This window comes from Thermobia domestica, chromosome 9 (assembly GCF_964235325.1).
Source record: "Thermobia domestica chromosome 9, izTheDome1.hap1.1, whole genome shotgun sequence".
Classification (NCBI taxonomy): Eukaryota; Metazoa; Arthropoda; class Insecta; order Zygentoma; family Lepismatidae; genus Thermobia; species Thermobia domestica.
In genome coordinates, this window is record NC_137462.1 from 239,014,501 (window position 1) to 239,041,903 (window position 27,403).

The window sequence follows — 27,403 nt, forward strand, 5'->3', positions numbered from 1 at the left end:
TGAAATAAAATGTTCGAGAAGAAACATCCAAAGATTAAATCACTTCTTGAGGACATGTTTATGAGAAATAACCTATACTAAGGGTTTGGTATGTACAATATTTACTTCTGAACGAATTTGCCGAAATAATTTTTAAAACATCCTCCCTGAGAATAAACCGCCCTTGTGGATTTTTCTGGAAAAAATACTTAATGTGCATTGTAGAATTGTTAATGAAATATTGACTATGTAATATAAAACAAAATCGTTAGAGCCGTTTCAGAGAAAATTGCATCTTTTCATTTTGAGTATACTTATTTCTAGAGTAGAGTGAAAATCCGACCTTTACCCTGGAAACTCTTACAGAAATCATAAGTTTAATATTTGGTTCAGATACACTACGCTGTATGGCATTGAGGGGAATGTACGTATATTGGGACAAACGAATAGATGAACAGAATATTAGATATCCAAAAATAAACTTTCTAGCATACATAAGTCCTGAAATATGTAAATTTGCCCTGAAGTTTCAATTTAACATTTTTGATCATAACTATGCTTTTCTCTCTCGTATCGTCGCTCGAAAGTACTGCAAAGACAAGTGTGATATTATTTTGCTATATTTTTATCCAGAAATGTTAGAATTTATCAGAAGTCATGATATGAATTAAAGTACCGACTCCATCCTAACAACAGAAAATCAACGGTAGTGTAGAAATCATTTCCAATCCTGTTTAGGTTCATTACTTATCCACCAACAGACGACACCAAACTGTGTTTTGTTCGATAGAGCTGAATTGAGTTGGCTACAGATTTTCTACTAACCTTCTCCGAGGTGGGTTAATGACTTTTAGAGACATCAGAAAGAAATAGAAAGATATTAACTTTTTGTCGGAAACTAAGAAATCGGCAATGCTTTAAGAAAGTTCTCAATGCGAAAACAAAAACACATTTTAGGCCAGTTTCAAAATTCTAGGTGTTTTCATTTTTGAATATAGACGTTGTTTTCTTCTTCTATGCATAGCTGTGGGAAGAGAATGTTACATACTGTAATATGTTATAATTTGTGTAAGTAAAAATATACATTTGAAAGTAGCTATTAATAATTTACTTGATATTATAGCCGGCTTTGAAATATGAATAAAATCGTGTTATCGTGTCAAGCAAATAAAATACAAAGATGCAGAATTCTTCCATTACTGTTCTTTCCCATGCTTTGTGAACTCACATGCTTCTTTTTTTTTTAAATTTTCTTTTCCATTTCCTCTAACTATTGCTATCGCAGCTAAAGTTTATGTTCGAAATATTTTCGGACATTGTCAAACGGATTTTGACGCTATAAAAACGATATAGCTAAAATATATGGAGCCACTGGATTTGGTAAAAATCCAGGTATCAACAACGAGAGCAATGAAATTTTAAGCTAAATTATTTAATTAAACTAAACTTTCCTGCATATATGCTATGAACTTTAACGTGTTATATGTGAGACAATTCATTAATTATTTGTAAGTGACTAGTGGAAGCATTTAGTTCTGGTGAAACGTTGAGTAACAACTTATATTTTCATTCTGCATATGTTGATGCACTTTGGCGCGAAACGTGTAGAATTTTTAATTTAATGATCCAGGAATATCCCTTTTAGACTTGACTATAAAGTATTTAGTGGAATGAGAACGTGAAAGGAAATGGTAGAACACCGAAAAAATTACAATAGAAGGTTGTACATTATAAACTTGATTCATGGTCTGGAATCGAACTAGAGATCTCCGGCTTTAGAAAATCAATAATGAATGAATCTTGACCTTTGTGCCACTCCGAAAAGAAAGCCAAGAAACAAGCTCACCAAATGATTTGAATTTTGGAAACTTTTTACAACCCTGAAATGCTAGCAGTCTACCTTGTATTAGTTTCACACGTATAATTAGTCATCACCTAATAAATATTTATTCTAATAGAAGGAAGGAAGATTCAGAAATGCAAAGTTATTCTCCTGATCCTTAGAATTTCGTTTTTAAGATGTTAATCGAAATTGTCAATATATTCTTCGGTTGTCAAAACATGCAATAAAGCGAATGGATTCTTTCCATTTAATTAGGCGCTTATTTTTGAAAATGATAGTAAAACGACAAATATAAACTAAGATTCCGATCGAAAAACCATGTGTCTTACATTTAATTAAATAATGCATTGCTATAATTCAGATTAATGATGAATATCATTACTTACCTTTGTGATATTTAGCAAATTAATGCCATAATATATTTTAAATCATGCATTTATCCACTGAAATTCATAAAATAAGTATGTTTTATATGCTGTTGATAACACTATCATCCCAATAGTATGTTCGACGTTAGATGTTTGATGATTAACTTTGGTTCATGTTACAGAGGAATTTCTAACAATGGAAGCAGTAACTGTAATTAATGCGAATGCAATGTGCATTTCATCCAATCATATGAACTCTTGAGGCTTCACTGATTATTACATGGAGACAGAAATTCAAGCTACAATTAACGTTCAGAAGATTCACTGGGAAGAGGCTGATTCAGAGTGAAAACTACCGGGATAATAAACCGCAATGGGTAACCACTCATCCCCCGAATCCGAATCTCATCTCTAGCCAAAACCACAATGTTCCCAAGAAACTTAGAGGACCTCGCGTCATCGTTAATAAGAAAGGAAAGCGAAGAGGAATTGGAGAAAAAAATACTGTAGTTTCGCGGTTGTATTCCATTTAGAGAATGTTTCGTGATCTCCAACCCTAACGGTCGCTCTTTTGCTCTCTTGACGATTTACTTAATTATAATCAGCAAAGATGAAGTAAATCTTAACTTAGCCTTAGTTCCTATCTACTCATATCAAATCTCGGTATCTCTTTCGCTTGTTCATTCCGCAAGCATCTATTTGAAAGTCTTTGGCGAATGTCCCTTCCTTCCTTCTCTTAGCTCTGTCCCATCCTCTCCTTAACATCACACGGCCGAGGAAAACTCAGTTTGGCCTTTGACTCTTCAGTCGGAAGTAGCTTACGGTCTACTCGCAAGACCCCCATTACTCATGGCTGCAAGATGTAAGACACGCTGCGGTTTCTGCTTTCTTTAGTAAAAAAATCACACGGAAAGAGAAATCCTTCCACATCGAAGAACAAATTTCCATAATTACTTACTTATTAGTTTATCAACTTTTAGTAATTAAACTTAAAAAAATCTTCCTTGCTTTGTAACTAGAAAGATTACGAACGAAAAGTTCTAATAAAGATATTATTACAAGAAGGAAGGAGGAAAACCTCAAGCTATGGCATACATAATAATTAATATGAACTTTATAAAAGATATACATTTCTTTTTCTTCTAAGAATATACTATTTTTAATGTAAACTGAAACTTGATTGCAAACTGAAAGAGCTGCGCTGAGAGCTACATCATCCATGGATTTTCAAAAGGAAATTACAGTAGGTAAATGTGAGTGGAATGAAAAACTAATAAAAATGTGCTGTAAAAAGTGAGTGGGAACATTGTTATGGAGGTAGTTAATAGGAGTAAAGAAGAAGGAACATGTTAAAGCATTATTTAAAAACGAAATACTTATCAGAGATGTGACTGAAGTAATAGAAGAAAGCAAAGAGGGGAGGTGAACTGATAGACGATATTGGACATTCATTCTTGTCAAAATGAAGAGATTTTTGGAAGACTGTAATGCCGTCATATCCATCTAACTATTGTTTAACATAGGGACCAGGAGTGTTTAATGAAGTACGAAACAATATACGCATTTCAGATTTGGTTAGGGACAAAAGAAGAAGATTCTCCACTGATAGAAGAATTGCCGTAAGGTATCCAGAAAGTAAGTTCTGTAGGCCAATTAAAATACAAACAATGTAACTGAACAGAACACACAAAACGGCATTGAAGTACTGGTCTTGGACTATGCTTCAACATATTTGCCATCTTTGTTAAGGCGCTTATCATAACGAAACAAAATATTTTGTATCCCCATAATGAAGAACAATACCACCTGTGATGACAGTTTAATAGTAACAGCTTGCTCATCCGTAAAAATCTATCCAATGAAAACTTTCAAATGTAAAAAGAGACGGAGTGAAGTGTGGTCTATTCGGATAATGAGGAAATGTTTTTTCCTAGGCGAAGTCTGTAATCATTCCTAATCGTCACGTATATTGTTTCGTACTTCATTAAACTGTCGCACCCAACTCCGCATTCTTGTGGCACTCATGATCGTCGGTGAATTCTGGGTGCTGACAAATTTTATGCATACAAAATTATGACAGAGCGCATTTTACACGTATACTCTGCGGTTTTCCGATATTCTCCAGCATTATCACAACGAAGCATCTGCAAGTCTAGCTAATGTAACACTGACATCTATGGCTTGCAAATGGCTCCAAAAAGTAAATACAGATATGCACTCTTACAAGTAACGTGTAGTTGTGGAATAAATTACAAACATAACTTACTTTCCGGGCGTGCTTTCTACGTAGATTTTCTCGTTTTTCGGTAGTATCTCTATATCACTACACTATTGATTACAATATATCTATCTCAAAATCAGGGTGAGAGGACAGTTAGCTGCTGATCCTAAATTACACCCCTAATAAGAGCATGCCTTCAGTATTACAGAAAGAACAAAGATAACAGATCAGGTGAAGAAAACGTAGGCAAATAAATGACTAGATAGGGGAATAGAATAAAATAAATGTTGGCAGTGTATGAATAGTCATACATCAACCAGCGCCTTATCTGTAAAGCTATCTGGTACGCTATCGATATTCTAGTTTGCTTTCCATCGTTGTCTTAACAACGGTATGTATTTTGTAGCTTCTTGCTCTCTCTATCTAGGTTGATGAGAATAGGAGCATGCAGTGACGTCACAGAGCATGCAGTTGGAAATGACTGCTCTAGTGTATGAAATGCAGTTACTTGGCATGCATCTAGAGCATGCAGTGACTTGACACCGATGATAAAATCCAATTCACACTAGTGTAAACGACGGAATATTTGCAGCATTAATAGTAAGAATGTTGCCGCTAAGTGTAGTGGAATCAAATTTATTCACTTTTACCATCCATTGAGCGAATTAAAAATCTTTCACATCATCATCGAACGAACAAAACTTCGGTAGAGCAAACTTAATTACTAAAGTTCAATGATCAATTCATTGGAGGATTATGTACTTTGGGGACTCTATCACAAACCACAGAGCAGTGATTTTTTGCATGATAACTTTCTGGGTTTGTCAGTTTTCTTATTATATCAGTTTGTTGTAGGATTGTCGTCTTTTTAAAGCAAAATATAGGGATAGTTCATGCAGCTATTATGGTAATGGGAAAGGTAAGAAAGTACAGGCAGTCCTTTTTTCCGTAATCTATAGCCCCTAAATTGTATAGTATCTCTACAATGGATTTAAAGAGCTTAAAGTATTATTACTCGTATAATTCAATAAATTTAACTTACAAAAATACAAAGTTTCAACGACAAGCTAATCCAGTGCCACTCAGTAGGACGAAATACTGTATATTAAATAAAGAATCATACTAGACTATCACTTACGTGTATGTGCATTGATTGAAGAAAACCACAAAACTTAAAGAAATAAGACTGAACCTGCAATACTGAATGAAGTACAGTACTGTATTTTACACACACGCCTACTAAACGAAGAAAACCATATTTTGTCTGGTTGTATGATATATTGTTGTGGAGCAAAAGATCCTGCTGATAACGAATATGACTTATTTCTCGGAAGATGCGCAGTTAAGAGAGAGTTCACTGTTTCTGTATATATGTGTATGCTTGGCTATTGGCTACGCCATGCCACTGCTTATGTGAGACTTAAATGAAAACAAGTTGCTTCACAGATGATACAGCTTTTGTAGAAAAGTCAGAAACGAAAATGAAGACAGCAAGAACAATTGGAAATACTTAGGAAGAACCCAAACTTATTTTACTTGTTTCGAAACTGTTACCAAATACATTGTTTAGAGTACTGAGTTGACCTTGAGATTTTGTGTCTTAATTGCAATACTTCGGTTATAAAAGACCTGTCTTACTGCTATTATAGGCTTCAAGCGATGACCTCGTTTGAACTAAGTGCGGTTGGCGGATGCACGGATCATCATGTAAGATCTATTTTCAGCTTACTATCTCGCTTCCAACAGACTACCTTACTACCTTATTGGGATGGTTTCAGCATTTTATTTGACGGCACAATGTAGAGGAGGGAAAGAGAGACATATATGTAAAAGCAATAAAAATAAAAGTGACTGTCTTTGTGACTTCCTCACGCTTAAACCACCGAACCGAACTTAATCAAATTATCAACAGGTGATAATTATCAAATTATCAAATTATTATTATTAGGTGAGTTTCGGACCTGAGATGGTATTATCATATCTTTGACGGTAGAACTTAAGGTAAGATGAGGGGAGCGGGAGATACATAAAAATAAATAATATAAATAAATAAATTTTCAACATAGATGACGTTCGCGCCTGGAAAGTTTTTTTTTTTTTTTTTAATATTTTCACTTTGACAGTAGAACCTAGGGGTGGAGGACGGGAAGGGGAGATTAATATATAAAAATAAATACAACTTAACTCTTGAACAACCCAACCGATCTCGATCAAATTTTCAACATAGATAACATTCGGGCCTGGTATAATTTTTTATCATGCCGTGCCCCGCAACATTGGGAGGGGAGAGGGATATTCAGAAATCACCGAAAATGATCAATATCAAAGAGCGCTTTAGTAATAGTAAAAACGGAACATATAACTATTTTTCCTTAATTTAACCCAGCGAAATCGAGGTGCGTCTTAGATTCGAGGACGTCTTAAATTCGAATAATTATCGAGAAATTCTTAATTAAAGATATTATTAACGTGTTATTAAAACTACTTTGCTAGCCATAAATATTTTGAATTTTGTATCATATTCAATCATTCAGACAACAATAGTTTCCTGCGCTTGCGTAGAACGTGAAGGTTTGCTAGTATACGTAATTATGGGCCACGCTGTAATAAAAAATAAAAGTATATATTTAGATTCCAAAAGTTGACAAGGGTCTTTTATTTTAATGAAATAATTATCTCTATATAAAGTAGAAAAAAGAACATTAAATAAATAACCAAAAGATATATTGACAATCTTAGGTAAAAAAATAGAGAAAAAGGGAAGAAAAGAAACTAGATTATATTGATCGAAATGTTTCCTTCACGTGGATGAGAATTAATTAAGGCCATGTCTTCTCCAATTATCTTTCCTGGGAACAGAAAACTACGTTTTAGACAGCTACTTGTACAATGGACCACGCCTTCTCAACGTCTCCTTTCAACTGTCACAAAATAAGCAAAACGTAACTTTCGAAACCCATAACTTATCTACAGCCATTAGTGGAAAATCTGACACTGCCACCTATACAACTGGTGAAAAAGTGAGTGCGAGGTAAGGAAAAGGTGAATAATCTTTGTATTCTTTGACTTTATCTTTAAATTAAACACTTTTTTCCTCTTTAAAATAGCACAAATTAGTAATATTGATTTTTCCCTCAAGCAAGACACTATTTCCGCTACATTCTTTTAACGAATTAGTTTCTTTTTCTAGTATGCATTTCAAAATGACTTCACTGGTTCTCCTGTGAAAGCGAAAAAAGTCATTCAGATGATGTAATAATTTCTCCTCCTACATTCCTTTTAAAAGGAAAGATAATTAAAAAGAATGACATCTTTGTGCAAGTTGAATGTATTCATAAATTAAATCTATTTATTTTTCTGTTTTCCTTCGGGATTATTATTTAAATTGATTTTTCAAAGAACTGAAATAAAATTGTAAAAAGAAAATAATTTCAATCTTCGTTCTTCCTTTCCTTCATTCTTAAGGTTGCTCAGCGTGTTTAACACATGAACTTCAACTGTAAATATCAAGCTTAGTTTATTTCATGATAGTATAGGAAACAACATATATATATATATATATATATATATATATATATATATATATATATATATATATATATATATATATATATATATATATATATATATATATATATATATATATATATATATATAGAGAGAGAGAGAGAGAGAGAGAGAGAGAGAGAGAGAGGGAGAGAGAGAGAGAGAGATATATAGATATAGATATATATACATAATTATCACTATCATAGGTATTTTGCCACTATTGACAGGTCACTTGCCGCAACTGAAAAGTTTCCATGCTCTACGGTCTTCAGCTAAACTCTTCGTCTTCACTGTGATGGTTTGAGATCGTCCATTAATGGTAGCCTCCTTCTCCTCTCCGTCACTCCCTGCCGCCATACCCTCTAGCACGTCCGTCAAGATACAGTTCCTTCTTAGCCAATGTCCCAACGAGTTTCTCTTCCACCTCTTAATAATATCTAAAATTTTTCTTTACTGCCCCACCATTTCTAGGACCCTCTCATTCGTTTTCGGCTTGACCTGGCAAATTTTCTCTATCCTTCTCCACACTCTTATTTCAAAAGCTTCAAGTCGTCATTTTTAAAAATCATTTTTGCATAATGTCTATGTTTCTGCCTCATTCAGTATAATACTCCACACGAAGTATTGTAAGTGTATTTTTTCTTAACTTTTTATTCAAGGTCCCACAAAATAGACTCTTAGTTCTCCTAAAAGCTTCTTCGCCATTCCTATCCTTGCTTTTATTTCTTGTTTGCACTTCATATCATCACTAATAATACTACCCAGGCATCGAAAACTAGTCACCTCTCCTATTTTCTTTCTTCCTAATTTTATGTTTGACACCGTCTGTTTTGTGCCAATCACCATGGCTTTTGACTTTCTAACATTTTTCTTCGCCGACATTCCCCAAGTTCTCTAACATCATATTAAAGTACTTTCCAGATTTCACAACAAGCGCCATATCATCTGCAAACCGTTCACACCTAATAATTCACCATTAATAGTTTTCGAAGACAGATGTTTCCGTCATTGGCGATTGCATCACTGCTTATACGCCATTCTTGGTTTTGCTATTTTATCCACTCTTGCTGTGATTGATTGCCCCATGCGAAGACCATCTTGAACATTGAAATTTCTGAACGAATGTGACTGATCCACCTTTTGAAAGTTGGTTTTGATTGCACATTTTTTGAAAGCCTTGGTTGAGCATTTGGTTAAGTTAAAACACTAAAATGTAGCCCAGTTTTGCGGAAAATTAACTCATCTCCACGGTGCAATGCTTTATCTTATTATAAGAATTGCAACACCTTTTAAACATCTATTAGCTTTAATTGTTAGTTGTCAAATAACGTTATTTCTGACCCGCTGCAACTCATACAAGCTAACGTCTGGGACACTAATATCATCATGTGCGCAAAAGCTTCAATACTTTTCAAACTGTACGTAATATTATTATGTAATGTCAGAGTTCCAGAGACAGATTTATGTTTCTATCTAAGATCTTAAGTCTTATGATTACCATTGAATGTATTGATTTCTCCTCACTACAGAGGGAACCGAACAACCTTCCGAGGTGATCAAGGATTGTAATAGCTTCACCTGTCACGGGAATGCTAATTAACGATCAAAGCCAATTAATCACCCTCAGTTCTGCAGTGATGTGTTCTTGGTAACGTTGACACATCCTATTGTATCATGTATTTCACATAATGACGTAATTTTGCTCATCTCCAACGTATCTTAACCGGTGTAATACATTTTTTTTTTTAAATCATCATTCTGATCCTCTAAATACCACGTCTTGTCGCTATAACCAGAGACGTCTCTTTTCCATGTAGCAGTACAATGTGAGGAGGACTTCTTGATGTGTAAAAGTTTTGGTCGTTCTCAAAGCTTATTTCTTATAATTTTGCTTCCATAATATTTGTTTATGAAGTGATTTCTGTCTTATTAGGTTGCCGATTATCTTAGATTTTCTTTCCCCTATCACTTCTGCTTTCGTCACGTCATTGTTGCTCTTCTTTTTTGTTCAGCTGGCTCTATTTGATCTTCTCCAAAACATAATTCATTAGGTTCTAACTTCATTCCTCATGTTTTCTCAGTGCTTATGTGCAACGTCCATACGTCAAAACATTCCGTATTATATAAAATCTTAAATTTTTATTCATAATAAGATTTCTTATTTTTCGGATGACCAATTTTTTAATTGCAATACTTTTCTTCACTTTTCTTATACATCTATTTCCATTGGTAATAATGAAGCGAAGACAACAAAATTCGTCCATTTATTATTATATTTTTATCTCATCCAATTCTTATAGAATCGGGGAAGGGCATGGTGGCTCAGTGGTAGAGTTCTTACGTCTGGTGCGCGGGATCTCTGGTTCTATTCCCGGCCAAGTTAGTTTGTGGTGGACCACACCGTGTCCGTGGGTTTTCTCTGGGCACTTCCTTTCCTCCCACATTCTCATTCTACCAGTTCATCCATGATCATTCACTTGCCTTAATCATTGTCTCCCTTAGCCTAACTGAAATATTTCATTTCATTTCGTATAAAATTGGGTATCTTACCTCTCTGTATTTCATGGTCTCCGTTTTTACTCTATATATCTTGGGCTTAAATTTGCTCAATATTTCTTCTATTACTTGGGGCATATTATTCATTTCTTTCTCCGAGTCAACAAGAAAAGCAATGTCATCTGCAAGGCGTACACTGTAAACTTCTTTGCTTTACAATTTACTAATTGCCTCTGACATGTTTAAAAAAAATAAGGTGAGAGTAGGCATATCTACCTAACGCGTCTTCTAATTGCTGTTTGTGCAATAACCGACATAAACGAAAATAAACATCAATCAATATACTTCATTGTTAGGAAGACTTTTTAAAAATGTGATAGCATCATTTTCACATGATCAGGAGGGGAAAATTGATATTTTATGAAATCATAGTATAAGGTGTAATTTGCGATACGATAAAACGTACTGCTTTTATTTACAAAAAGTGCCATTTTTCACCATACGGTGTGACGTAGCAAAATTTTACGTAATTGGACCATGCATGCTTGAAGGAAATAGACATTCAGTAACAGTAAATTCTGAAGTTAGATTTACATTTGGAAGACTTTATCTTGCCAAAAGTTGGCATAATGTCCATACATCAAAGGCTTCGATGACTGTTCTCAGAGAAATGTTTTCTGGACATCTCATCTTAAAATACGACAATATACCGTACCACCTCGCTCACTTGATCTATCATCATGCGATTAGCTTCTATGGGGATATTTCAGAGAGAAAGATTTTATGAACAAACCACGCATTAGAGAAAAACTGGGCGATTTAAGATGTAGGGTTCTTCTTCTTTCTCTCCCCAACTGTGGGTTGGTAGGCAACATGGTAATTTTAAGACTTTTCTCTTTCTGGGAGAGCTATTTTATATTTTGATAAGGTCTCTTCTTGGTAACTGTATCTAGATACTCTATCCCTGGTCTTCCTCCTCCTGGTTTTCCTACTGCCTTTCCCTCTATCAATAGAGTGACTAATCAGAGTGACGAACAAGATGGCCAAACTGGGAAAGTACACTAGGAAATAATAACGCTGGGAAAGTACCAGCTTAGTCCCGTTTTCTAAGCGATTAAAAAAATCCCATATAGGGAAGAATCCGCTATGTCCATGATTTAAAAACACTCTTGTAAAAAACTTACCAAATCTGTCTTAGCATGTTTCTTCCCTTTAAAGCCAGAAAGGGATCGATCAAACCATCTTACGTCAATATAACCAGTATTATAAACCATAATTTCTTCATTAGAAAGAAACGTATAAGATAAACAATAATCAAATATGTAGAAGTACAAATGTTAATATTTGTCTTTCAACTGACACTGAAATATGAATTGTTAGGTTGAATAGACATAAAAATAAGTATGATATTTTCCGGTGTGTAAAAGGTTCCGCCAAGGCATTCTCCAAAATTTTCTACTAATTCTAAAAGGAAATAACAAACTTGAAAGTAAAAGAAAAGCAATAATTTAAAAAAACTGAAATATCTAACAAAATATAGTAATAGCTTTCGAACAGAGCATTGAACATTTAAAAATTTGCCAAGTTCATGTCACTGGAATCTGAATCTTCTCCACTCATCTCGTCACGACCATCTTTTCTTTCGCTATCATTATTGTCATTTATGTACAAAAATAATCCTCACTTCCATCAGGAGCTAATGCTACAGAAAAAATAATGACAGAATGTACGTTTATTGTCGACCGAGATGTTTTTACCCACTCTCACATCTGTGTAACTGTAGGCTGTTTCAGAGGACCTTTTAGCGTCAGCTGATAAACACTAACATCCATCATATGTGATGACACAATAATCTGTACCTTCAATTTACAAGACGCTCTACTTTTAACATCTATTTTAAAGGTAAAACAATGTGTATCTTATACACCGGAAACCATGGTTATACGGTAATTAATAGTTGCGCACTACAACTGAATATTTACAGTTTAGCACAGCAACATGTTTTTTTTTAGAATTTGAGACTACCGAGTTGCCGAGAAGCTACTATGTAAGTTTTCTCTGTACATAGCCCTAAATTAGATTCCTGGTGTGGAAACACAGCTTGACTTTCACGTTAAGCTAAAGAGCCACATTTCCCAGACAGCCTTGGCGCTAGAACAATATATATATATATATATATATATATATATATATATATATATATATATATATATATATATCGTATATAAACACCAAATAAAAAAATCAGTTAAGAAATTATTATAATTGGTAAAATTACTAAACTTCTCAATGGAAATACAAATGCTACATTTTCAAAGTAATACTTTCTCAAATGCTTTATGTCTTACAAAATTCATGATAGTGTGTCTTTTTAAAATAGGTACCTAAAATTTTACTTAATATCCAGTTTTTATTTAATAATAATAATAAATTTTTACTAGATGGAGAATAGCCATTTTTAGTGATATATATATATATATATATATATATATATATATATATATATATATATATATATATCTGTCTTTCCTTGTTGCGGGCCTTTCTTTTTCTGGGATAGAGTTGGGAACTTTTCGAAGCCATCTTTCACGCAAATCGACCCCGAATACTTTCTGGTCTAAAAGTACGAGAAAAGTGAAAAAGTGGAAGAAACAGTCTTCTTTCTCTACCATAAAATATCTACCTCACCCTACCTTTCATCTCGGCTCACTATGCTTCCACTAACGGCTTTCAGCGCTTTCTTCGTCAGGGCGGAGGGTGTTGCACATTGACGTCGTTTATATATATATAGTGCATGGTATATTGATCTTGAATGTAAAGGTAGCATATATCTATATCTCCGGTTTCCTCTTTCTCCACGCCTCAAAAATAAGACCACGTGACAAGACAGTAGTTTTGAGAGCTCGTCCCCATTAAATCGAGTCACGCGAGAAGTTCCTACTTGAAAATTCTGTTATTTTTATGTTTATCGTTGCTTAATTTTTTTAAGCATTTCTCCCGTGGTATATAGAAGAAAGAATGTTTTTTTCTATTTTTTGTTATTTTTTTTTTAGAAAAATAAGACAGGATTCTCACACTTTTTGGTACTATGAATCAATTGAACAATTAAATTGTTAACTGCTTTTCTAATTATTTAGGATATTTCTATTCACACTTTATCATTTAAGTTTAACATGAAAATACACCTAAATATAACTAGGTATTTTCATAAATAGTGTCTATTTGTTTAATACGTCTATGGTACATTTTCGAAAAGGGTATATACAGTTCATAGATTGCAGGGTAGAAATTCAGTATTTGCCTTTCTAATTCTCAATGTTGAAATCAAGTGGCAAAGTTAAGGCACTCTGTCTTCTCTTATACTTAACAATTTAATAAATTCATGAGCGAATAGCAAATACAAGGAGAATTATTTTTAAAAGCACAGAAAAAAAACATTATAATTAAAAAGAAACAAAAATGCTTTAGAAACAAACGAGGGAATGATTCAGATGATACTATTACTGGTAATTTTCTTCAAGAGAACGTTGTCTTAACTTTATTTAAAACTAGCAGAATACCCGTCCTTAGCACGGGAAGAATATGTTTCATATTGGACATAAAGGTGTGAATTTGGATTTAAAGGATATTGGAAGTGTCACTGTTCATCTCAGTGATCCTAAAAACTATGGATTCGGCATTAACATGAGTCATTTTCTATCAATTTTAAATATTTCACCACCACCCCTCTCCTAAGTTTCACCATCAAAATGAAATGATAACCCCAAACTCATCTACAGTATGTAGCAAATTTGATGAAGATCGGTCTCGTGTTTTAGGAGTTATTAAGTTTTATTTATTTTATATATCTACATCCTCCCCGTGCCCTACTTTGTACCGTCAAAGTGAAATGGTAAAAGCAAATCCAGACCCGAACGTCATCTATGTTGAAAATTCGATCCAGGTCGGTCGGGTGGTATGAAGTCACAAAAATAATCACTTACATTTATATATAGTGTACAAGTTTATATATATGAGAAAAGTGTTAGATAGTATCATGTAATAAATTCGATAGTCGTATAGTGTCTACTGAATATGGAATATAAAACAAAGTTTTATGCGGTGGAATGGAACTAAATGTCTCCAAATTAAGTCACTGTAATATTGTTTCCTGTAAGTAAGCGCATGATTATATGACATGAGTTAAATATAAATCTATGAAGCTCATTTCTATTCTCAGTCATCTAATCCAAAACTTTTCAGTTAGATCAGGACACTTTGTGTTGCAATGGAGGTGAGGTACAACCAGAAGTAGAGCAGTTTTCTATTAATTGCTGACAAGACAAAGTTGCAAAATGTTTGTCAAAATTGCAACTAGTGATGTATGGTGATTTTTTTCTTCAAATTTTTCCGTTTCAAAATCATATTTACGATCAAACATTAACTGTACATTAAGCTATGAAACTGATTGAATCCTTGCATAGGAAAATTAAATAATAGCAAATTATAATTACCCAGTAACAATTTTCATAACTGAAATACTTTCAAATATTATTTCTTACTTGAAAATAAAAAGAAAATGTTAAATTTCTTTGAGGGTAAAGTGCAGGACAAATAAATGCTTCTGGAAATGCATTTATGTACCAAAAATACTGCATAAAATTCCCTTATACAAAATATCATTATCTTTTGTTATTTTTTTCTGCAACAGAAAATAAGCTCTGCATTTATTTTATTGTGATTTATTTATTGCGTCAACTATGAATAAAATAACTTTGGAGAAGCATGCACACAGCTTATTCAAAAGTTTATTATGTTATTAATCATTATGTAAGCTAGCTTTAATCTATTAGTTATGTATACTACAAGTTTTGGTGTAGTAGTGCATCTTATGAATTGTAGTTACTTTATGTTACTTAAATTAAAATGAATTTATAATAGATTAAAATGAAGTAACTTTTTTCGCCTTGGAGTTTTGTACTTTTCCTACACATTCTTTTTTTTAAACTGGAACAACAACTGCATAAACTTGTATATTAGTTAAAATTTACTTTCTCTTCTCAATAATGAATATTCGAATAAATATTTATTTCCTGAAAATTTTCAGTGTTTGTTTTAATGAGTTCAGTTGTTTTAATGAAATTAAACTTCACTGGATGCGAAAACTTAACAGGGAATACTTTATTTTAGCTTATTTGCATATAATGTTACTGTGTAAATGTGGAAAGATAGTAACGCTATGAGATAATATTGTATTAGCGTATGAAGCTGAAGAAACGTTGATATTACGATTTTTTGTTATAAAAGGTAAATGTTAAGGATAAAGTACATTTATTTTTTTTATAGGTTTTTCCTAGAAATGAAGAATTGTGACGCTTCTTGTTTTTTGAAATTATTTTTTTCGTGTGATGTCTATTAGAAACAAAATTTACGACAATAACGATGCAGGAAAATGAACAAGTGAAATAACTTTTCACGAATCGGAAAATTTTCTGTATTAAAATTTTTCATTTTCCTTACCGGAAAATTTTTAACACTGGCTACGAGATTCGAGAATTCATTATTATCTAAGAAAATTTTATTATCATATTTAGGTAAAGAGTCTTGCAGATTACTGACCAGAATAAATGTATAAGAAAAGTGTGATAGACACAATTAATCTATATTACTATTCAACTTACCATTCTATATTACTGCAATTCAATGTTGCTATGATATAATTATGCATACTCAAAATAAACTTTATGCTATACAGGACTTGTTATTTGCAGTATTTACTAGTCTGGCTGTCACCATGAGAATACAATGGCTCAATACTAGTTGCAACGAAAATGACAAAAACTCTTCGAACTATACTTTTTGCTCTCCATTAACATTCGTGCAGGCGGTCATTCTAGCCCTAATTTGGTACTTTAATTAATTCAATTACATTAAAGGTTCAAAAATATAAGTAATAAATAAATATTATGTTGAAACTACATGGAGAAAAACAAATAACACACACATTATATAACGGGTGTTCTAAGAACGGCGCCCAGAGTGCTATTCTTCAGATCAAAATAAAGCAAACATATTATATATTGATATACCCTCCGGAATCTCCTTCTGCTGCTATAGTGAGTCTGAATTTTCACTATGTGGCAACGTCACCTATTGACTTAGAAACATTATCATTACTCTACGAATGCACCAAACAGTGACTTCGATTGCGAGTAAGAAGTGCTAGTGTCAACGTGTATAGACCTTAACTGTTGTCTGGAGAGAATCAATGTAACTATTTGATGTATTGGTGGATCTAATCTATGGTTCTTTATCTGCGACGTTGCCACATAGTGCAATTCGTGTCAATAGACGAGGATCCTAAAGGTATACAATTACGTATATTTTTTTTCTTTATTTTGATTTTTAGACTAGTGCTCTGTAGTTCGTTGGCGCCATTTTTGAAACACTTGATATATATACGCCTATCATTTTAAATATTTGCGAACATTGCATAGAAGTCTATGAGAGTACCCATTTGGAAGCATTTGTGAAATAATTTACGAAATAATATGAAAACTGTGGATAGGAAGAAAATATTAAAATATAAGAAGTCTTTTGCACTCAATACAGAACTATATTACAAATGCAGAGCTCTTGTTTACAGTAAGAAATAACTTCTAGAAAAGAGTTTCTTTGATCGTATAGTGGAACAAAAAATCTATAATATAGAGTGTTGTTTTTGAACTGTACTACAAAAAACAGAACATACATAATTGAGAAAGAGCTGCATTTGAAGAATGTTATTCAACGAACACCACTGAATATTTGAAGCATTATTTATAGGAATGAAAGATTCAAACTACTGCTTCCATAAATTTGTTCTTGAAGTATTGCAAAAAGTGCAACTTTGGAAGTATTATTTGTATTTGGAAGTGCGAAGAAGAGATTTCTGAATCTTTTATGACATTTCTTGGCACCCAAGCGATACTAGTGAAACATCGATTCTTCAAGTGTACGAGGAAGCAAAGCACATACACACTATAAATTTCAAAAGAACAAAGCCCCAAAAGTTTTCATATAATGTCATATAATTGTAAAGAAAGATGATTCGAATGCTCTAAAACGAGATTTCTTAACCTGAGGTTCAAGACTGCTAGAAGGTCGTGAAGAAAGGTGAAAGAGGTAAATGTAATTAGCACTTAGTAGTGGAAAATATATACATTAAAGATTATTTTTAACTTTATATTGTGATTGACATAAGTTCGTTTCTGGACTTTTTGTCAAATGCACCAAAAAATTAAACAAAATTTTAAACAAGTAAAGAAACATTAAAGAAAGAATTTTATTTAATATCTATTCCTTCGCTAAAATTTTTAAATATCTATCTAGAAGATACAGTGAAAAAGAGTTTACAGTATGAAGACAGCATTTCAGTAAGAGGTAGAATGATTAGGTGTATACGGTTTGTAAATAAAATGGCGCTTGTTACAGAATCTGAAGAGAAAATCAGTAAGATGTTAGGAAATTGGGGAAGGCCCATCAAGAATATGCAATGAAAATAAATGTTAGAAAGACAAAAGCCAAAAGACAAAAGATTAAAACGAAGCGGGTGGTGTTAAATATAAAAATAGAAGGAGAGAAAATAGAACAGGTGACTAGTTTTGATGCCTAGATATTATGAAGTGTGAACGTGAAATAAAAGGAAGGATATGAATGGGGAATAAAGCCTTTAGGGGGAAGAAAATACTATTTTGTGGGATATTGAATAAAGAATTAAGAAAAAGACTTATAAAATGTGGAGTATTGAGCTGTATGGGTCAGAAACATGGACCTTACGCAAAAATGATGAAAAAGGACTGGAAGCTTTCGAAATGTAGGTGTGGAGAACAATGGAGAGGATTAGCTGAGTTGAGCGGAAAACGAATAAGAGGATTTTTTTTTTTTTTTTTTTTAGAAAAAGTGGGGTAGTAAAGAACAATTTTATATATTATTAAGAAGGGGAAGAGAAACTGATTGGAAGTAATTTGTTCCACTTAGACTATAATACTACAGTGTTTAATAATGATACAGTAGTACAAATTTTTGAAATCTCAAAACATGTTTCGTATTTAGTTTTGCATCGTTCAATATTTCCCTCCAAGTCACATTATTAGTGCAGTTCAAAGGATCATTCTTCGTACTTTAGCGTGTCTCAGTTCATTGGTCAAAAAATTGCTGATATAATAGAATATGTGCGAGGTGTGATCAAAAAGTACGCTGAATAATTTTATTAGAAACACAATAATAAGCTTACATGGAATTTGAGTTTATCTCCTTCTAAGTACTGTCCTTGGCTAGCAAAGCATTTATCACAACGCTGAATCCACGACTGGAAGCAATTTTGTAAGGCTTCTTATGGAAGGACATTCGGCTGTTCTGTCGTAGCCCTCTTAATATTAGCAATAGTGTCAAAAAGTTTTCCTTTAAGCATGGATTTAATTTTTGAGAAGAGCCAGAAGTGACATGGTGCTATTTTGAGATCACGGCGAATGTGAACAGACAGGATTTTTTTTGACTAAAAACTCGTGGATCAAATGCAAGGTGTGAACGGCATGTTATCGCGGTGAAGAAGCAAGCCATTTGCTCACTTAATCAGTAATTAAAATGCTTTGCACGGACCCATAAGAGATGTGTAGTTCTTCGAAAAGCTCTCGAATAGTCATTCATCTGTTTGAACAAATTTTGCTACTTTTTTCAAGTTTCCATCTGTTTTTGACGTCGAAGGACGTCTCGATCATTGCTCGTTTTCAACTGACTCTTACCGATTTTAAATCACTCATATCACTTGTAAACAGTCTTCAATGCCACCGTTTCATCGCCACACACTGATTTTGACATTTCGTGAGTTTTCTTGGCATTTTTTTGAAGCTTAGAACAAAACTTAATGTTGGCGCGCGACAGACACTCCTAACACGTCCTCACTCTTCTGCCTCTGGAAGCCAACTAACATGTCACAACTTGTTTAAACTCGACATTGACTGTAGCAAAGGTTTAGGCTACCGGGCTTACTAGTTGAAACGGATTCAACATCGATAGATGACACTGTGCAATCACATTCTCCGTACTTTCTGATTACCTTATAAATAGCCATTTTCTACTAGCCGATGGATGTCGTACGATGTTTAGCGATCTCTCCGAAATAGCAGAGAGAAACACGGAAGAAAACGAGGACGAAGAATGACGTATGAGGATAGAATGAACAAGTTTTGGCAGTGTACGTTTAGCCATGGATCCACATATAGAATGTTTGCAAAATCATGATTATCGATGTAGTTCCTTGCCTGTTACCACTGATATTTCTCAACGTCAGAATTCCTGACTATTCCGCTCCGTGTGGTTTGCCGAAAAGGCACAACAAACTGTGACATCACAGGATATCCAGTTACAAACAATTGATATAAATGATTCACAATTATAGAATAAAGTTGCTTCAAATGGCTGATAATTCATGAACCAAAATCTTCATGTAATTTTACCACATACACTTTTATACATTTAATTCCAAATGAAAGCCAAATGTTAAGCTACAAATATCTACATGCAACATAAGTGAAAGCTCTATTTAAGCAAAAGTGGTGAATAAATATTAGTTTAACTTACCAGTAAATGTTACGAAGCTTCCTGCAGAAAAAAAGCAAAATTAGAAATTAGTAATGCTTATAATAAAATTAATATTTTTTTAAAAAAAATATAAATATGCTATTAAACAATTTGAAAATGACTATTAAGAATCCCGTTAATTGTTAGTTGAAAATGATGAGTTCAGAGAAAAACATAATAACACTGAGAAATCTTATTTTGAAATTGAAAACCATGTTTAAATTATTTTTACTTAAATATTTCATATATACATATCTACTGACTGGAGATGTTTATTGAATCTGTGATTGTCACCTAATATTCTAAGTGGCTCTTCAAACAATTGAAAAGTGTTATGCATGGGCGCCAATCTGGAGAGGCCGAGGAGCCAGAACCTCATGAAATTTCCCTGTGCCAACATATTTTTATTAAAATTGTCATTGACGTATTGTTAGGTTGTATCTGACGAACTTGAATGGGCCTCATAACGTTATACAAAAACCTTCACCAAGGGGGCTATCCCAGTTTTAACAGAAGATGAACTAGTTTCTCCCTCAACTCTTCGAGAATAATTAACATATAGTCTTCAGTGTGAGTTAATTCTACGAAATTCGTTATACGCCGAAAAAATCAAACAATTTATGAAATGTAAAAAAAAAAAAAAAAAAAAAAATCAAGAATTAATTTTATAAAACGTAGAAGCATTCAAGAGAGTAGTTTCTACTAGTTAAAAACGATTATCGGTATGTTATATGGTTAATGATAAAATCTCAGGGGAAAAAAATGAAATTTACAACTACATCACAAGATAGTCTGAAAAAGCAATACGTCATTTAGTGCTGATTTTGATTTGTAAGAAATATTCGCTATAATACAAAGCGGCCTGCTTGACGTTTGTCATAAATCAAAGAGCTCGAGATGGGCTGTTGCTAAATCTCCCATGAGAAGTGTGCTTACAGTGAGTGAAAATTCTGTATTGTAACATGCGACCTCATTGAAAACATACAGAATATACACTAATTTGGACTTTCGCATCACAGTGTTGGCCACGTCACTGTAAGCGGATCAGTTAACGTGAGAGTGTCGCTTATGGTCAAACGCCTATTCGACTGCCGTGCACAATACTTAAGTTTTGTAGTACAAATATTCTATTCAATCTTTTCTCTTTCAATGAACGTCATGTTAATGTCAACATTTAATTCTATGTAATGTAAAATTTGATTTATCCTTTTATAATCGAAACTAATAATTATGTAAGCAATTTTATAAAATGTCAGTTATACACGCCATAAAGGAATGCATTCCGTATGGTGATGAAAATATACAACATTTCATAGTAGTGAACTTCAAAATACAAAGAAGGCACTGTGGTTCAGGGTAGGGCTCTCACATTTGATGTGACGGAGACTCATTGTTCGGTTTAAGACCACATGCACTTGGGGGTGAAGAATATCGTGTTTCCTAAGCTTTCACCATTTTCTTCCGCTTTCTCATTCCACCGATACAAATGAAAATGAAATGAAATCTTTAAGTTTTACGTCCCACGCGTATGCCGGTTAGGCTAAAGGAGACGGTGATTATGAGAGATGAGGGAAATGGTGGAATGAAGAAAGTGGGAGGAAACGGGAGAACCCCGAGAAAACCCACGAGCACGGTGTTTGTCCACCACAAGGTTTACTTGGCGGAGGCTGGGATCGAACCCGGGACCCCAAGCACCAGAGGTGAACGCTCTACCACTGAGCCACCGCGCCCCCCTATTCCACCGATACACCTGCAATTACCTGTTATCATCTATTCGACACCTTTTATTTCAACGAACATAACCATCGCGTGAAATTAAATTTTAAATACAAAGTTGGTAATCAGTATATAAATCACGTACACAATTATCAATTTTCAAACAGTGGTTAAGATGCAGGCTGTTAAGAACGCACATTTCAAACTTGTATTAATTGAAGTTATGTGATTTGTTAGTTTGCATATATTAGTTAATTGCGGGATTTAATAAATGCAAACTTTTACCTTACCGTTGTCGTTTGCTGGAGTTATTTCATTAAATATCGTGTAAGTAGAAATTGTGGGCGGGCCTGCAGAAGGAACAAAAACAATATACATACTACAGACAGAGCACACCAACAATTGCAAACGAGATACATAAACGAACAAAAGCAGCATTATTTTATGCAATATATGTCATTTTTATTCGTTTTACATCTAATTTCTATATTGCATGAAACAGTTTAGCTTCTATATCCAACAGTCACTACCATTATGATACAGTTACCTGTAGAATATATACAAGCTTATTATTTAGTAAAAAAAAAAACAGAAATTATCAGTTGAGAAGTTTAAAAAGAGACCTTCGTATATGGATAAGAAGAGTAGTCCTTTGTTCATTCGTTTCAAGTTGCTAAAATTAGTGTTGTATAAAGTTATCTTGGTAACTGTGCTTCATAACTGTAATGAATAAAGGATAACAAAAACTACCATGGACACAAATGTTTATGACTTCAGACTTTTCTTTTCCTCTTCTTACGAGATATAAACTTAAAACAAGCTTGTTTTAAACTATTCTGATTTTAAAGAGATCTTTTTTTCTTTATCCTATTTCCTCTAAAATATCACATATTGGCATTTCTATATACTTCGGTCATATTTTTGTCATATTGTAAACATTAACTTATGCTGTATTTGATACTAAAATTGCTTTTAATACGTTTATTTACTAACATTTTAAAGAATGATTTCCACACTTCTGAATTGTTTCTTATAACTTCTCATTTTTGAAACAATACTAAAGTTCCTTCAATCTTAAGTTTCAACTTAGTGTAAATACATTTTTTTTTTTTTTTTTTTTTGTATTCATGGAACTATATTTCAAGCTTTAAACAAAAGTCAGAAAATCAGTGGATAGTTAATATTTATAGTCATACTAGCAGAATGCTCGTTCTTCGAATTTCAATCACTTTTACATATCACTCAGGAGTACTATTGGGGCTAAGTTCGGACTTAAACGGCATCGGAACTGTCACTCTTCATCTCAGCGACCCCGAAAACTATCGGTTTGATGACAATTATATGGATAATTTTCAACCTTTATGTATATATATATATATATATATATATATATATATATATATATATATATATATATATAATTTTCAACTTTTATTTATATATCCCAACCGTCTTTCCCCAATTTGCGGGATTGAATTTGGATTTACCGATTCGGAAGTGTCAGTGTTCACGTCAGCGACCTTGAAAACTATGGATTCGACACTTATATCGGTCATCCTCTCCCTCCCCTAAGTTTCACCGTCAAAATGAAATGATATAAACCACCCCAGATTTGGAACTCATCTATGTTGAAAATTTGATCGAGATTGGTCGAGTGGTCAAGAGTTATAAAGTCACAAACACGGTCAGATTCATTTTTAATTATATAGAAAATTTTCGCAGTTCTTGAAGCCTAGTTGTTTACTTTTCTAATATTTCTTAGACGTAGGTCATAAACATTTTAGTCCTACTTATAATCTTTAAACAAAAGCAAATTATTTAAAAGAACACCAAAATAAATAAATAAACTTAAGAAGTGCAAAAACATTGCATAAATAAATTTAAACAAAAAACATCAATAAGCACAAAAATTTAGAATAAACCTTGCTTCATTCTAATATATTCCTTGATAATTATTAAATAAACATACACAGTACTTCATTTTCAGATTTGTTATAAGACACGATAAAAAGCAGTTGTTATTTTGTTATTATAAAACTCTTGAAGACTTTGAAACAATTTATGCCACATTATTTTACTACAGATATAAATCGATCTAAATCTTATTTACAGCAGAATATCATAGAACACAAACTGGCACAAGTTAAATATTTAGATGAAGCTGCTGATTATTTTCATAATTTACTTTTTCATGTTTCTATAAGTTATAATTAATATTGCATCATACAATTAATCATTAGCCATGACTGAAGAAAAAGATTATATGCTACTGCTCTGGAAAACAGTACTATGATTGACAAATATTCTCGCTATTATTATTTTTTATATCGTTACAGCAAAGTAATGGTGGTAACTGTAATTAGTTATATTGTTGCTTAAGCGATATTTGTCTTACACAACGTACAAAGTATGCATAAAACACAATTTAGGTTTTGAGATGGATTTTGAAATTTTTCAATAATACTGCATTAAAGTAGCCATGCTCTTAGAAATGCTAACTTTTGGTTTCTCTCAAATGTCATGTAATATCAACATCCCTAGCCAAATATTTTGAATACTTAAGTTTTCCTCAATTAGACGCAGAAAGAAATTATGACTGTCACGATAGCGTTTCCAACAAACGAGAAATTGTGTTCTACACGATAGAAAAGTAACTAACTATTCTAGTTCTCTGATTGTGTTTTTCAGCAATGCTTGTCTTCGCGGTGTATACATTATGTACATTTTGGTAAGAACACACATCAAGTGTTTTCATGTTGATGCTACAGGTACAAAAATACATAATCTAACTGATAAATTATATATAAATTAATCAACAAACTGAAATAAAATTTGCTCCAGCCATTTAACTACCAATTGAACAACCTGGGAGGATGCACGGTAGCTCAGTGGTAGAGCGCATTCCTCTGGTGTGTGGGGTCCCTGGTTCGACACCCGGCCAAGTAAGTTGGTGGTGTACAACATTTTGTCTATGGGTTTCCCGGGCTACTCCCGTTTCCTCCCACTTTCTCATTCCACCAATTGTTTCATTATGATTCATTTGCTTCAATCATTGTCTCCTTCAGCCTAAAGAGCATATTCGTGGGTCTTTAAACCGAAGGATTTCATGTCATTTCATTGATCATCCTTGGTTCAATCACCAGTAAAGGCGGGGATATTTCTAGTCTTCATGGATATTTCTAGGATATTTCTAATCTTCTAATGTGATTCAGAGGTTTAGCAATTAAAATGAGTACTAGGGGAAACTTGATACGCAGAGACACTAAGATCGCGGTATGAAAGTCTAAAAAACGTGAAGCCTTACTAAAACCCAGCCCTTGGTCTTCCTACAGCGTGTCCTGACTGTGGCTGGGTTGATAAGGAGTACGAAATAAGGGAAAATGTAGGATAATAAGGAAAAGGAACGAGGAAATGTGGATACAGTAGGGGAAGAGGAATTTGGATTACTGTTGGATACCTAAGCGGGAAACTGAAATTACCAAAACCGAAAGAGAACCAGAAGTATGAGATATAATTAAAAATGGTTCACAGGTTAAAATAATGACAATATTTATCAATGACAGGCCTCATGAGTGACAAATGCAATTCTGTTTTACGCGTTAACGAGACTGTGTTGATTTATTTATTTTTTGACAAATCAATATATTTTACGTACTTCTTTTCTTTGCAAACAAACCATAATGGGAAAAAAATTAAAGTCATTTTCAGAATTATCACGTCCCAATAATAATAATAATAATAATAATAATAATGATAATAACAATAATAATAACAATAATAATAATAATAATAATAATAATAATAATAATAATAATAATAATAATAATAATAATAATAATAATAATAATAATATAAAATGAATATTTCTAAATGATTGTTGTTAGATAATTTCTACTGCATGCTTGTACTTGACGCACAAGCCGAATTAAAATCCAATGAAGAAAATTCTGTTTCTAGAAAACGTCAACAGATGGCACAAATGTTTCAGTTGCTTCAGTACGAGCGCGCTGTGAGCGAAAGGACAGTGCTGTGAGGAAAAAAAAAGAGCCAATTCTTCTCTTCTCGCTCGATTTCCGCCAGAAAAGCAGCATCATACCTCTTCATGACGTAACGATATTTTGGGCAGGACCCCTTCTGATGCTATCACGAAATGGAATTTTTACCAAGAGAAGTGATTTACGCTTACATACACATCAGGGGGGCAAAAGGCTATTTCACTATCATATAGGGCGGTAACGGACCATCTCCGAACGGTCCACGGACAGAAATTAAAAAAAAGGAATAGAAAAACGTTGTCCACTCTACATCGTAACGCTCCAAGCTTATGGAAGCTCCGTACTCATATAGCTCTTCACTGATAATGGATAGCAAGGTTTAATAGCCGATGAACCAAATGTGATATTCGCGTCTTCAGTGAGAACGAATGCTTCTGTTCTCCCTTACGCCTTCTCTCTTCTCTAAACCGAAGCGAAGTACAGACTCATATATATCTATCTAATTTACCATTCTCCGGGGGTGTTAATCATAATATGCTGTGCAGTGACCGTATCAGATTTATCAAAGAGTCAACTCGTACCATAAAAAAAAGCCTCCTGAAGTAAGTTCTAAATTACACCACTCATGACAGCACACCAGCAGTGAGTATTGGATTACAAGAATTTAAAACAAATGCTGTAAGCAGTGTGTTACTGAGAATTCATTAAATTAAATTAGACCCAAAAGACAACTGATATTCAAGTAATTAAAATTTATGACTGGAAAGGAATTGATGGGACAAGAAATCAGAAAAAAATATTCTGATCTAATGTACTAATCTTTCCACAGAAATGAAACCCTTATCTCTGACACATCTTGTCACCAAGAATTAATTATAACGGCTTCGTTAGTTACATTATTCGACTTCGTCACAATTGACCCTTTCAAACTTGTGGGAAGTGCTAATTGGTGTGAGTACACACTTTTAACCTGTCGATATAGTACATGCAATGTTTTGAATTTGATTGTACACATATTGTTGTAATTTATAAATATTCACTCTCGTAGATTAGAAATGCATGCCAGAACTTTCTTCGTTTAGTTGCGAAAGGAAGAAATTTTTAACCACAAATACTTTTTTTCTATTTTCGTTTTAGAAAAAAAAATTGTCAATTTGTTTACAGATTTCGGTATTAAACAGGGTTTTGAAAATTATCTTCACTTTCTGCAAAAGGAAGTAGAACTCAAGCTTATTATTTCGTTCCGAAAGTAGTATAAGCTAGAAATAATCCTGTTGTGGTAACTCTAGGTCATGTATTCAATGAAATTACAATATTCGTACACAGAAATCTCCAATTTAACTTATCTAGATCATTAATGAAATAAGCAGCAGTCATATTTTCAGAGTTCCAAACTATGTTTTACATAAGTAATGTAAGTATTATAGAACTTCTACATTAGTCCGTCCGTCTACATGTATCACAGCAAAACAGATAAGAAATAACGAAAAGCTGCTTTTCCACATGGATTCAGTGTCTCAAGAACACGCCCCATATCCTCTCTTAAGGGTCTTGACTACAGCGAAATTAAACTACCGTTGATTTTAGAGATTTTCTGCAATATCTTCAGCACAAACAAAAATATTCAAAAAGCATA

The 27,403-nt window shown here is 33.2% G+C and overlaps 1 protein-coding gene across 2 annotated transcripts in view; it reads right to left on the reverse strand.

Annotated features, from left to right (window-relative positions):
- The window catches only part of LOC145660632 (uncharacterized), an 851,473-nt gene that overhangs the window by 115,877 nt on the left and 708,193 nt on the right, over positions 1-27,403 (reverse strand). The window contains exons 4-5 of one of the 2 annotated variants that reach the window (XM_081725912.1): positions 22,063-22,122; positions 20,057-20,077 (exon numbers count right to left, since the gene is read on the reverse strand). In XM_081725912.1, the coding sequence (XP_081582038.1) occupies positions 20,057-20,077; positions 22,063-22,122 (81 nt within the window). The remainder of the gene's footprint in view (positions 1-20,056; positions 20,078-22,062; positions 22,123-27,403) is intronic. The other variant, XM_081725913.1, reaches the window with a different exon arrangement.